The sequence below is a fragment of the Schistocerca nitens genome, chromosome 4, assembly GCF_023898315.1.
Source record: "Schistocerca nitens isolate TAMUIC-IGC-003100 chromosome 4, iqSchNite1.1, whole genome shotgun sequence".
In the NCBI taxonomy this organism is placed as follows: Eukaryota; Metazoa; Arthropoda; class Insecta; order Orthoptera; family Acrididae; genus Schistocerca; species Schistocerca nitens.
Window position 1 is genome coordinate 460,314,681 of NC_064617.1, and position 14,922 is coordinate 460,329,602.

Sequence of the window (14,922 nt, forward strand, 5' to 3'; positions counted from 1 at the left end):
AACCAACGCATTACAAGATGGTCAATGGCAAATATTCTAGACAAGTACAGAGGTATCGTACATTTAGCACGGATATACAAAACGAGATTGAATATGCATGACAAGATTAGCAACAGCTTTTCTAGATTTTAATGGAGGCTTTGACAGCGCTTATCAACAGGTTTTATTTCGAACTATGGGTAAAATAGATTTTAGTGAACCACTTACAAAGCTGATAAAAATGCATAGCTGAAGTAGGATAGAGTCTGAAGATTAATGGGCAGCTGACAGCTTCAGTGCCGATTAAACAATGTCGCTGCTCGCCACAGCAGTAGAACCTTTATTGAAAAAATTCCATAGTACCCTGCAGAGTCTTGAGACACTTAACATAAGAACAGTTTGCCAAGCTTATGCAGATGACGTGAGTGTGATCGTCAGTTCCAGGGAAGACATTGACACAATCAAACGAATAATAAAGAAGTTAGAAGATGCAACTGGAGCAAAAGTTTTGGGAGCAGTTCCAACACATCTAAAATAAGGCTTCTAGGTTCCCAAACCGAATACATGGACTAAACCTAGCTACAGCCACGAAAGAGATTAAACGTCTAGTGATCACGCTGACCTTTAGTCCAAAGGATATGGTCAAAATGAGTTGGTGAATGAAACATTCCGCACTACGGCATCCTATCAAAGATCACATCTAGCGTAATTTTAATTGAATACAGAGAGTAACCTTTCTCCATGCACACTTACTGTATTTAGTATAATATAACACATGACTGCGATATTTTCCATTATAACAAATTTAGGAAATGAAATACGGGTATTAGCTCTCGCTTATTTATATAACTGGGAAGGGAATATCTTTCAAGTCACGCACAAGAAAACAACCTTACGGTGACTTCAGACGGATTAGGGATCAAAGAGGTTGAATCACAGTGCACAACTATCTTCACTAGGAACACAGCTGGAATACTACGAGACAACCGTCCAAGCATTACAAAAAATTATTTTATATCCGAATTACTTGAGATCGCAACGACAAGAATCCACCAACGAACATCGGCCGCATCAACAAGGCATTGGTATACATCCATCGATATTTTACAGAAGTAAGTTACAAATTTTTTTAGGAGATAGGTTAAGGAAAGACGAACCTACGTCTATAGCATTTGTATACTTAGAGAAAGCATTTGACAGTGTTGACTGGATTACCGTCTTCGAAATTCTTCAGTTGGGAGGGGTAAAATACTGGGCGCCAAAGGCTGTTTACAACTTGTAAAGAAACTAGATAGCAGTTGTAAGGGTCGAGGGAAATGGGAGGGAAGCAGTGGTTGAGGAGGGAGGTAGGGTTTTAGCCTGCCCCGATGTTACTGAAACTATACACTAAGCAAATAGTAAAGGAGACCAAAGAAAAATCAGATGTAAGTTTTAAAGTTAATGTTTTCCGATGATATTGTAGTTCTGTCAGAGACAGCAAAAGACTTGGAAGAGCAACTGAAAAGACTGGACAAGGTCTTGAAACGAGGATATAAGACGAACGTCAACAAAAGAAAAACAAGTCGAATTGAATCAAGTCATGTTGAAGAAATTAGATTAGGAAACGAGACACTTAAGGCAGTAGATGAGTTTTATTATTTGGACAGCAAAATAGATGATGACGTCGAACTAGAGAGCATAGAAAATGTAGACTGTCAATGCCAAATAAAGCGTTTTAGCAGAAGAGGAATTTGTTAACACTGAATATAGATTTCAGTGTTAGGAAGTCTGTTCTGAAAGTATTTGTGTTGAGTTTAGGGATTTATCAAAGAGAAACATGGACGATAAACAGTTTAGGCAAGAAGAGAATAGAAGCTTTAGGAATGTGGTACTACGGAATAACGCTGAAGATTAGGTGGGTAGACCACCTAAGTAATGAGAGGGTACTGAGTGTTACGCTGTTTTAAATAGGCCGACCTGTATGCGGAAGGATGGAGGTTCCAGTGTTCATTTGGCTATTCTAATTCATGTTTTTCGTAGTTTGCCAAAATTACTGTCTGTCCTATCTTTGTCCTGTGGGTATGTAAATACCTGTATATGTCTTTCATTCTTGTTATGAAATAGTAATATCTCGACATGTTCAGTATCTTTGTTAAAGTGATATGCGGTTCGACAGAATTACTACTACTAGTACTAATGCATCGAACCTCCTCCCACGCATACACACTGACTCAAATACTGGGTCGAGCACGTTAACGTAGATAACTCAATATAACTTACGGCAAAAACTTCTAGTCCAACAAACTTTCGTCGTTCCATTATTACGAGCACAGAGCAACACGTTATGTTCCCGAGTCTCACACGTAACTACTGAGGTTCTGAGGAAGCCAGTTAACAGATAAAAGGCGGACGCAAACAACAACTCAAGTACTTTTATCAATTTAGTTGCAATCTTTGACGCAGGTATCAGATGTATTGACAGTCGGGTTTATCTCTATACTGAAGAGAGCATAGACTGATATAAATTAATTGTATTCATTGAACTCTGCTAAAACCCTTGTATTAAGATAACTAGTGTTCTCACACTCCCGTTGTCAGTAGTGGCGATAAAATGTAGACAGTTTGTAATCTGAACAACAAAGTTCTTTAGAAAGAACAAATGAATCACAGTGTAAGACCATATACAAGTACAAATATATTCTAATAGGTATTTCTGGTGTACACAAAACCTAATTTTATTTTCACAGCAGCGTTCAGCATCTCATAACTACTTCAAAATAAATAGTTTTTCTCATTCTGATTTAACATTTGAAAGCCCTTGTATCTGTATTATGTGACACAGTAGTTGTGTCTGGTTGTTCTGCAATGATTTAATTGCGAGCAATACTGCGTTTTATAAACCACTACGCTTGTCTTTCGTGGCACATTACTTTTCAGTTCATCTCAGTGCAGTCATTCAATCTTTCTGTTCCAATTTTAGATAACGCATTACGCCGATATGTCTCAAAACTTTACTGTAGCACTTGACGTTTAGAATATTAAACGTTTATAAAACATAAAGTACCAGAGTTTGAAGTTAGTGAGAGTATCACACTATGCCGCGGTGTATTGGAAAATAAATATCACACCGTCATACAGACATGATTTGCTTCTGCTATTGTTGCACCTATTTATAGTGCTTACGACGCACAGCAATTTATGTCACAATCACTTCACGTAAGCGTAAAGCTGCTACACCTACGAATCGAACAAGCCTCGAAAACTCGAAATTTGAACACAGGTCGGGACTTTCTATTTATATTTCCTGTCTCATTTGCATCAGAAGAATTATACACGCACTCGTTACAGAAAAATAGACTGAGAAATATACCCCATAAAATCATGTTAGTATTTAGTGTTTAAGATTCACATCTGGCAATACACCTTGGTCTTTCATAAATAACCGTTAGTACGTTGGTGAGTAAGGCAAACAGCAAGTGCTGGCAGGCACCAGTAAACACACACACAAACACACACACACACACACACACACACACACACAGAAAACCTATAGAAAAGGAGCTACTCTGCGGACGAAAGAGAAACTTGAAACGTTGCTACACGGGCAACCAATCGATTCGTTCTAGCTAGCGTTTACGAATTGCCTTTATCTATCAGTGCATTAAATGATGTTCGGAAAAGCCGAAGGCAGACTGCAAAATGTGAACACTATCACTAATACGATCATAAAGAAAGAATACAATTAAATTGAAATAAGGCATTGTTGTGCTTTTCTTATCTAGTCTTGAGTAATTTCGAAGGGAGTTTTTTAGGGAAATTACTTTCGTATTTCATTTCGTATCAGTAAGCAATTCCGTCGAAGGTAGGTGATGTGTTTCTGAGGGAGTCCTCCTATCACGCAAGTGAATTGACTAGTTCGGCAGTCACAATGTAATAGAATAGGTGTTGCACGGTTCAAGGTACAACATAAAACTACTGCGATACTTTAGCACAAACATGGATTCGTTGGTTTTCGCCGAACGGAAATTAGTGACTGTGTTAATCACACTAAACTATCCTGATACAGAAGTGTAGAGAACTGCGTCACTACTTGTGTGTCGCCGGAATCATAATATACTGCGAAGCAGCAAAACGCAGTAAACTCTTATTTCTTCCAACAATATGGTATCGTTCGTTCCTTCTGGGACAGATTGTGGTCCGGACTCTCAGTGATAGTTACACATCGCATAGCAAGGCAAAGTTATCATACACAAAACAGCTCACCCAAAGTTAATTGACACACTGAATATTACTGTAGCTCTTTTGTAAAGAATATTAGAGAAAATGTTACTCACTGCCAAGTGAGGACAGGTACATGCTCAGTAGACTCACAGCACTGTATTTCGTACAACATAGTTAGATATCCTTGTGCAAAACAGAACAGTTAGGATGAAAGAAATGCACTCATTCACGACAGCGAACATACAGTACAATTACGCTTCGTTATCGGAAAACCAGAAATACATATTACAGCAACTAGAACAAAGAATGCCAACTACGCTAACTACGTGTGTGCAATGTACTGTTACTATGCAATTCATTATTTCAAATGCAAACTGCCGGGAACAACGCTCGGTGGTTCTAATAAATATGTATATACAGGGTGTTACAAAAAGGTACGGCCAAACTTTCAGGAAACATTCCTCACACACAAATAAAGAAAAGATGTTATGTGGACATGTGTCCGGAAACGCTTAATTTCCATGTTAGAGCTCATTTTAGTTTCGTCAGTACGTACTGTACTTCCTCGATTCACCTCCAGTTGGCCCAATTGAAGGAAGGTAATGTTGACTTCGGTGCTTGTGTTGACATGCGACTCATTGCTCTAGAGTACTAGCATCAAGCACATCAGTACGTAGCATCAACAGTGTATTCGCCCTCAACACATAGCACGCAGATCTCATCCTAGATGACAGACTTCATGTTGGGAGCAACCCGGTCAGGATCAGGGTCAGGGTCGGTCAGGACAGCCCATGGTCTTTTCCACAGCTACGAGTGTGAATCCTGAATCGCTCCTGGTCATCACGAACGTGGTTTTGCAGTCAGTGCAATGTTTACAAATGCGGAGTTGGCAGATGCCCATTTAATGTATGGATTAGCACGGGGCAATAGCCGTGGCGCGGTACGTTTCTATCGAAACAGATTTCCAGAACGAAGGTGTCCCGACAGGAAGACGTTCGAAGCAATTGATCGGCTTCTTAGGGAGCACGGAACATTTCAGTCTATGACTCGCGACTGGGGAAGACCTAGAACGACGAGGACACCTGCAATGGACGAGGAAATTCTTCGTGCAGTTGACGATAACCCTAATGTCAGCGTCAGAGAAGTTGCTGCTGTACAAGGTAACGTTGACCACGTCACTGTATGGAGAGTGCTACGGGAGAACCAGTTGTTTCCGTACCATGTACAGCGTGTGCAGGCACTATCAGGAGCTGATTGGCCTCCACGGGTACACTTCTGCGAATGGTTCGTCCAACAGTGTGTCACTCCTCATTTCAGTGCAAATGTTCTCTTTACTGATGAGGCTTCATTCCAACGTGATCAAATTGTAAATTTTCACAATCAACATGTGTGAGCTGACGAGAATCCGTACGCAATTGTGCAATCACGTCATCAACACAGATTTTCTGTGAACGTTTGTGCAGGCATTGTTGGTGATGTCTTTATTGGGCCCCATGTTCTTCCACCTACGCTCAATGGAGCACGTTGTCGTGATTTCATACGGGATAGTCTACCTGTGCTGCTAGAACATGTGCTTTTACAAGTACGACACAACATGTGGTTCTTGCACGATGGAGCTCCTGCACATTTCAGTCGAAGTGCTCGTACGCTTCTCAACAACAGATTCGGTGACCGATGGATTGGTATAGGCGGACCAATTGCGTGGCCTCAAGCTCTCCTGACCTCAACCCTCTTCACTTCCATTTATGGGGGCATTTGAAAGCTCTTGTCTACGCAACCCCGGCACCAAATGTAGAGACTCTTCGTGCTAATTGTGGACGGCTGTGATACAATACGCCATTCTCCAGGGCTGCATCAGCGCATCAGGGATTCCTTGCGACGGAGGGTGGATGCATGTATGCTCGCTAACGGAGGACATTTTGAACATTTCCTGTAACAAAGTGTTTGAAGTCACGCTGGTACGTTCTGTTGCTGTGTGTTTCCATTGCATGATTAATGTAATTTGAAGAGAAGTAATAAAATGAGGTCTAACATGGAAAGTAAGCGTTTCCGGACACATGTCCACGTAACATATTTTCTCTCTTTGTGTGTGAGGAATGTTTCCTGAAAGTTTGGCCGTACCTTTTTGTAACACCCTGTATATTTAGAACCAGTGAACATATGTGCAAGTTCTTTGTAACGTTTCATTTAAACGGTAACAATGAAGGTTCATGCAAACTGCTACAGTTCAAGAGGCAGCTTTTACTTGGGGCAAGATAATATTTACTGACCCACAAAGTTAAATTTGACTGAACTGATTTCTAGCTACTGAAAGGACATGGAATGAACTACTTTGCCAAGGGAGTACCGTCGGTACCTCGGTTTATAAGAAGCATTCCTCCATCGGCGTCAACTGCCGTTGGCAAAACCGTGTTCGATGACTGGTTTGCTGTGGGCTGTGGCGGAATGTAACATTAAACGGACGGGCCACAATGCAGCCAAGCACTAACAAGTACAGTGCTGGAGAGCGATAACCAGTGGGCAATGAGAATTCTACACACACTGCTCCATAAAGAAGCATCAACCTCAAAGTGTGTCACGTTCTGAGATGGATGGCTGTTGAAGCTGAACAGTCGTTAGGGGACAACGTCTGGTGCCTTTGCTGCACCCCACTTGTGTAAGACCTAATGTGCGATTCTCAATGAGGTGATGTAATTTGCGATTCGACACGTTGCAACAAAGGTCACTCTACGCTACAATCTACATCTACATCTACATGGATACTCTGCAAATCACATTTAAGTGCCTGGCAGAGGGTTCACCGAACCACCTTCACAAATGTGTATTATTCGAGTCTCGTATAGCGCGAGGAAAGAACGAACACCTATATCTTTCCGTACGAGCTCTGATTTCCCTTATTTTATCGTGGTGATCGTTCCGCCCTATGTAGGTCGGTGCCAACAAAATATTTTCGCATTCGAAGGAGAAAGTTGGTGATTGTAATTTCGTGGGAAGATTCCGTCGCAACGAAAAACGCCTTTCTTTTAATGATGTCCAGCCGAAATCCTGTATCATTTCAGTGACAATCTCTCCCATATTTCGCGATAATACAAAACGTGCTGCCCTTCTCTGAACTTTTTCGATATACTCCGTCGTTCCTATCTGGTAAGGATACCACACCGCACAGCGGTATTCTAAAAGAGGACGGACAAGCCTAGTGTAGGCAGTCTCCTTGGTAGATCTGTTACATTTTCTAAGTGTCCTGCCAATAAAACGCAGTCTTTGGTTAGCCTTTCCCTCAACATTTTCTATGTGTTCCTTCCAATTTAAGTTGTTCGTAAATGTAATTCCTAGGTATTTAGTTGAATTTAAGGCCTGCAAATTTTACTGATTTATCGTGTAACCGAAGTTTAACGAATTCGTTTTAGCACTTGTGTTTATGACCTCACACTTTTCGTTATTTAGGGTCAACAGACAATTTTCGCGGCCGCGCAGGATTAGCCGAGCAGTTTAAGGCGCTGCAGTCATGGACTGTGCGGCTGGTCCCGGCGGAGGTTCGAGTCTTCTCTCGGGCATGGGTGTGTGTGTTTGTCCTTAGGACAATTTTGGTTAAGTAGTGTGTAAGCTTAGGGACTGACGACCTTAGCAGTTATGTCCCACAAAATTTCACACACATTTGAACATTTGAACAATTTTCGCACCATTCAGATATCTTTTCTAAATCGTTCTGCAATTTGCTTTGATATTCTGTCGATAAACAACAGCCTCATCTTCAGACAACATAAGACGACTGCTCAGATCGTCTCCCAAATCGTTTATATAGATAGGGAACAGCAAAGGGCCTATAACACTACCTTGGGGAACGCCAGAAATCACTTCTGTTTTATTCGATGACTTTCCATCAAATACTACGAACTGTGAGCTCTCTGACAGGAAGTCACAAATCCAGTCACATAACTGAGACGATATTCCATAAGCACGCAATTTCACTACAAGTCGCTTGTGTGGTACAGTGTCAAAAGCCTTCCGGAAATCCAGAAATACGGAATCGGTCTGAAACTCAATACTTCATTCGAACAAAGAGCTAGTTGTGTTTCACAAGAACGATGTTTTCTAAACTCATGTTGACTGTGTGTCAGTAGACTGTTTTCTTCGAGGTAACATAATCTTAGAACACATTATATGTTCCAAAATTCTGCTGCATATCGACGTTAATGATGTGGGCCTGTAATTGCTGCTACTACCCTTCTTGAATATTGATGTGATCTGTGCAACATTGCAGTCTTTGGGTATGCATCTTTCGTCGAGCGAACGGTTGTATACGATTGTTAAGTATGGAGCTAATGCATCAGCATACTCTGAAAGGAACCTAATTGGTATACAGACTGGATCACAAGATTTTCTTATTTTAAGTGATTTAAGTTGATTGTGATTTAAATTGCTTCACTACTCCGAGGATATATACTTCTACATTACTCATATTGGCAGCTGTTCCTGATTCCAATTCTGGAATATTTACTTCTTCTTCTTTTGCGAAGGCATTTCAGAAGGCTGTGTTTAGTAACTCCGCTTTGACTGCACTGTCTTCGGTAGTATCTCCATTGCTATCGCGCAGAGAAGGCATTGATTGTTTCTTACCGCTAACATACTTCATATACGACCAGAATCTCTTTGGATTTTCTGCAAGGTTACGAGACAAAGTTTCGCTGTGGAAACTGTTATAGGCGTCTCACATTGAAGTCCGAGCTAAATTTCGTGCTTCTGTAAAAGATCGCAAATCTTGGGGATTTTGCGTCTGTTTTAATTTGGCATGTTTGTTTCGTTGTTTCTGCAACAGTGTTCAGACCCGTTTTGTGTACCAAGGAGGATCAACTCCGTCGTTTGTTAATTTTTTTTGTATAAATCTCTCAATTTCTGCTGATACTATTTCTTTGAATTAAAGCCATATCTGGTCTACACTTATATTATTAATTTGGAAGAAGTGGAGATTGTCTCTCAGGAAGGCGTCAAGTGAATTTTTATCTGACTTTTTGAATAGGTATATTTTTCGTTTATTTTTGGAGGATTTGGTGGTTACAATATTCAGACTCTCTACGACAACCCTGTGTTCACTGATCCCTGTATCCGTTATGATGCTCGTTACTAACCCAGCATTATTTGTTGTTAAGAGGTCAAGTGTGTTTTCATCGGTGCGGCGCTAGCCTTCTCACTGGTAGGATACAATAGGCGATACTATGGGCGATGCGACTCGCACTACGGCAACCAACACAACTGCACGAATCACGTTCCTATTTCAGTTTCAACTGCAATCATAAGCTTCTCTGAACAGAAAGCTTTTGCGGTTTATCATTATTTAAAGCCCAAGAAACTGAAAAAGAAAATGAAGTATTCGGTCGACCCTTACAATGCTACAAATATCAAACATCGTTCGCCTGTGGTTTCTCGTCAGGACTCTCAGCAAGTACAGAAACTCCACAAATTCTGCAGAACAAGTCCAGACAGCTTAGAGCAAGAAAATATCAGCCGCTCTCACAAAGCAGGACACAGATTTTCGACTTGCTATTCGAGCTACTCATTACAATAGTATAAGTTGGAGAAAGTAAGTGAATGAATGCCATCACGAAAAGTTTATCTTCACTTAGAGCATCTAGTATTGTACCTTATTCAATGAATATATAACGAATGTTTACAAGTTAATGATGCTGGGATAGTAATTGCATTGAGTGGAGTCAAAGAAAGTTTTCGATGGAGCTGAACCACAATCATGCAATATTGTGTATGCTGTAACTATCTTCTCTACTGTCTGGATTTCGACTTTTATCCCGTTATCGAATACAATGCTAAAAGTTCTTACACCATTAACACGTATCTGACAAGACTGTTGGAAGTGGGTAAACAAGACTTATTTACCTGCGTTGAGTGCCTTAACGGATATGGCACGTTAATTGTGCAAGAATTGTTAACATTGTACTCGATAATGGCATAAAAGTCGAAATATATATTACAGAAAAAAGATACGGTAACGCAATCAAACGGCGCTTTATTCTTTTTTTTATGAAAGAAACAATGTGATCTGTCACCATCGGGGGTCTAGCAATGAGTGGTGAACTCTGTGAAGGGGTAGACAATGTGTTTATGGAAAGGGAACAAAGTCATGATGTTAAGGAAACTCCTGGCATGTCCTTCTCGGCTCTGTCCAGCTGCTCATTCAAAAGTAACAGGAATTTAGCTTTCAGTTCTCTTTTATGCCTGTCACAAAAATTCCTGAAATCAGGGAACATAGACTGAAAAAACACTGAGTCAGCATCATGAGCTGACTCCCCGTCTCTTTTCAAACAGTAAGGTTTTCATTTCCATCTTTGGTTTGGATCGGCAGCATATGAAAAACAGAAACGAGTCAGCTCCGCACTCTGAAAAGTAGGTCATAGAAGACGACGATAGTCTCAGGTGTGGCGGGTAGCTGCCAACCTCGTCACGGAGAACCTTCATTACATCTCTCGAGAATGTTATGAGATATCGCTCTCCTTCCACGGTTGAAAACAATTTGCAGGAATGCGTAACATAAAACCCACCAAACTTAAATTGGCCATCGACTAAATTCTTCAACGTAAACGTTTCATAACATGCCCGATAGTTTAGCTATTTGCGAAGTACCGCAATAACCATGTACAAAATAAAAATAAAATCAGTTCATTATCAGCCTGCGATGTGAAAAGATCATTTTTTTTACCGAAGAGTTTCTGCAGAATGAAAAATATTATAATAATAAACTTTATGGCTCACAAGTTGTGCATATTTACATTATTTAACACAGAGGTCTATGATTGATTTCACACGGTTTTTACGCGTTAGAATGTGCTATCGGTCACAACGTTTTTCACAGAGTTCACATATGCATATCGAGTCTGTGTCATGGTATGTCTTCGTCCTGCAGATTATGTGATGGTAGCCGTGGACCGCCATGGAATTTATGAAGTGTCTTGCTCCTGGTTTGTGCCGGTCCACGCTCTGTTAATCACGGCCTCTGAAGAGTAGAACTCTGGCTATATCTCTTTCTTTTTCTTCTCCTTCTCTAGCCGCAGTTTCTTCCAGTTGCCTGTGTAGGGCAAGTTAAATTTCCATCTCAGGTCCTCTACTAGAAATGTTTCTCTCGCGAGTTCGTACGCTAATCTTGACTTGGTGTACTTGGAAATTTCGAGGCTGCCTTCAGGAATTAGGTTTACGCTTTTTCCATTCGTAGTCGGTCTCCATAGCTTAGCTTTTCCCATGTTATCTCTGTTCCATATGTTAGAATAGGAACGATTTTGGCTTCGAAGAGGGCCAAGGCTGTATCCAGGGATAGTTTGCTTAATGACTTGATGTCGTAGATAGCTTTGTTTGCGGCTGCTGCTCGTTGTGTGGTGTGGGTTCTGTATGAGTGTGCTGTTGTCTGAACCGTTACGCCCAGATGTTTGAAGCTGTTCGTAGTTTGTAGAGGTTCTTGTTTGAGGTATATTTTGTCCGTGGATAGGCGTCCTCTTTTCCTGAAGACCATGTGTACAGAACGAATGGAAAAACTAGTAGAAGCTGACCTCGGGGAAGATCAGTTTGGATTCCGTAGAAATGTTGGAACACGTGAGGCAATACTGACCCTACGACTTATCTTAGAAGAAAGATTAAGGAAAGGCAAACCTACGTTTCTAGCATTTGTAGACTTAGAGAAAGCTTTTGACGCTGTTGACTGGAATACTCTCTTTCAAATTCGGAAGGTGGCAGGATAAAATATAGGGAGCGAAAGGCTATTTACAATTTGTACGGAAACCAGATGGCAGTTACAACAGTCGAGGGACATGAAAGGGAAGCAGTGGTTGTGAAGGGAGTGAGACAGGGTTGTAGCCTCTCCCCGATGCTATTCAATCTGTATATTGAGCAAGCAGTAAAGGAAACAAAAGAAAAGTTCGGAGTAGGTATTAAAATCCATGGAGAAGAAATAAAAACTTTTAGGTTCGCCGATGACATTGTAATTCTGTCAGAGACAGCAAAGGACTTGGAAGAGCAGTTGAACGGAATGGACAGTGTCTTGAAAGGAGGGTATAAGATGAACATCAACAAAAGCAAAACGAGGATAATGGAATGTAGTCAAATTAAATCGGGTGATGCTGAGGGAATTAGATTAGGAAATGAGACACTTAAAGTAGTAAATGAGTTTTGCTATTTGGGGAGCAAAATAACTGATGATGGTCGAAGTAGAGAGGATATAAAATGTAGACTGGCAATGGCAAGGAAAGCTTTTCTGAAGAAGAGAAATTTGTTTACATGGAGTATTGATTTAAGTGTCAAGAAGTCGTTTCTGAAAGTGTTTGTATGGAGTGTAGCCATGTATGGAAGTGAAACATGGAAGAAAAATAGTTTAGACAAGAAGAGAATAGAAGCTTTCGAAATGTGGTGCTACAGAAGAATGCTGAAGATTAGATGGGTGGATCACATAACTAATGAGGAGGTATTGAACGGAATTGGGGAGAACAGGAGTTTGTGGCACAACTTGACTGGAAGAAGGGATCGGTTGGTAGGACTTGTTCTGAGGCATTAAGGGATCACCAATTTGGTACTGGAGGGCAGCGTGGAGGTTAAAAATCGTAGAGGGAGACCAAGAGATGAATACACTGAGCAGATTCAGAGGGATGTAGGTTGCAGTAGGTATTGGGAGATGAAGAAGCTTGCACAGGATAGAGTATCATGGAGAGCTGCATCAAACCAGTCTCAGGACTGAAGACCACAACAGCAACATGTTTACAGACTTTTCTGAGTTTATCTGCAGTCCGTTGTGTTCAGCCCATGTTCCAAGAGCATTTATTCCTTTCTGTAGTTCATTTGTATCGTGTGATCGTACCATCACGTCGTCTGTATATATATAGATCTTGAGGGTCGGAGCCCAAGTTCTTATTGCTAGGACCACGTCGTGTGTGGCTACGTCGAACAGAAGGGACTGAGGGGGTCTCCTTGTAACACTCCATTTGTCTGTGTAATTTATTTCGCGGTTATTACCTTGTCTGATATTAAGATGGTGTTTTTTCTTAGGATGCTGTCTGTTAAGAGCTTAGTTCCTTGTTTTGTTCCACCATATGTGGCGCTTGTTATGGTCCTGTTGAGACTGTCAAACGCCTTTGTGAAATCGACGAATACTGTGTGGAATTTTCCTTTTGGGAGTCATATTTTCTCTTCTATGTCGTCTATGAAGTTTTTGACTGCGTGGAGGGTGCTTTGGCCTTTCCTGAATCCAAATTGTTTCTCTGGAATCTTGTTGTCGATTTCTTCTCTTAGTCTTATCTTCATTAGCATCTTCGGTATTTTGAGGAGGTAGTGGTCTAGTGCGAATCCCCAGGGTAGTTTGGGTCATGTGGCTCTCCTTTCCTCTTGTACAGCATTCTGGTTGTCGCGGTTCTCCATCTATCCGGGAGTCGCCCAGTGTGCAGACATAAGTTCATCATGTCCGTGTCTGCTGGAATTAAAACTTCCGGGGCTGCCTTGATGTGTTCGCTGAATATCCCGTCCGGCCCTGCTGCCTTCTTGGTCTTCAGTGTTAATACAATGTTTTTAATATCCTCTACCGTGAATCTTCTGATGTCTTCGTACTGTATTGTTGTTTAATGAGCTTCGTTGACTATTTGTTGATTTAGGATGTTGGTGAAGTGGTCCTCCCCCAGACTGGCGGCTCTTTTTTCCACATTGTCTGTGATTGTCGTGGCTTTAGAGCTGTGTAGGGATTTCCTTCTGCTTCTTCCACCATTCTTCTAGCCCCGAGTTCTGTGAAATCGTCTCGTTTCTTCTTTAGGAGGTTCTTGCATTCTTTTCTGAGTCTACTATATCGGATCAGGTATTCCTGTTTCTGTGTGCATTTGGCCATGTGGAGGGCTAATAAGACTCTCTTTCTCTCTGTGTAGCATTGTTGATCGAACCATTTCTTTGGCTTTCTCTCGTTGGTTGTGGTGGTTGCGGTTTTAATTACGTCTTCTAGTGCTGTAGCTGCAGCATCTAGGTCGTTTTCCTGTATTTTGTTTTCAAAGACGGTAAACTTGTCTCCATTTTCGCGTATTTTATTCTCGTCTATCTTTCTGGAGGTTTTTCTCATGTGCTTTCTTTTCTGTTGTGATGCATTTAGGTTCATTCATTTTGAAGGTAGCTGTCACTGAGCAGTGTTTCTTTATTGGTGTCTTCGCGGCGGAATATATCACCTTGCGGTCCGTTATTTCAAGATCGTTGCCTTTGTAAAGGATTATGTCTATGGTGCTGCTACCACTGAGTGTGAATTATGTGTTGTTTTCTCTCTTGTTAACCAGTGTGAATCGCTCTTCAGCCATCATTTGTAGTAGTCCCCTAATTCTGCAGTTGTGCTTATCTAGTCTGCAGTTTAGGTCTTACACTATAATAATAATTTTTTCAGGGGCTGTCTTTTCTAGAGTGGTCATCACGCTTGCTATGACGTCCTCAATCGTGTTCAGGGGTTCGATGTAGAGACCTGTGAAAGTCACTCTCTCAGTCTCCATTATTATGGTGTCTTGTTCTTCATAGACTTAAGATGCTATTGCTGTCGTTGGTTTGTAGGTCTTACTCTCGGTCCTTTTTTCGCAGGAATGTGTTTTGAGTAGAACCTGGGGTTTTCTAAATTGTCCGTCGCGAATGTCTTTGTCGGGATGAGTATGTCATGGCCTCTTGGAAGCTCACCTTCCGTCAAATCTAAGGCGCTTCTTAGCCCTTCTACTTTCCAAATAAGTAGGTTCACTTCGA

At 41.2% G+C, this 14,922-nt stretch overlaps 1 protein-coding gene across 2 annotated transcripts in view; it reads right to left on the minus strand.

Moving 5' to 3' along the window:
- LOC126251422 (peritrophin-44-like) overlaps positions 1-14,922 on the minus strand; it is a 144,869-nt gene that overhangs the window by 37,268 nt on the left and 92,679 nt on the right. Inside the window, exon 1 of one of the 2 annotated variants that reach the window (XM_049951836.1) lies at positions 2,239-2,345. The exons of the other annotated variant lie outside the window; for it this stretch is intronic. Coding sequence (XP_049807793.1) covers positions 2,239-2,277 — 39 coding nt within the window. The 5' untranslated portion in view covers positions 2,278-2,345. Of the gene's footprint in view, positions 1-2,238; positions 2,346-14,922 lie in introns of those variants that run through there. 2 annotated transcript variants of the gene reach the window in all.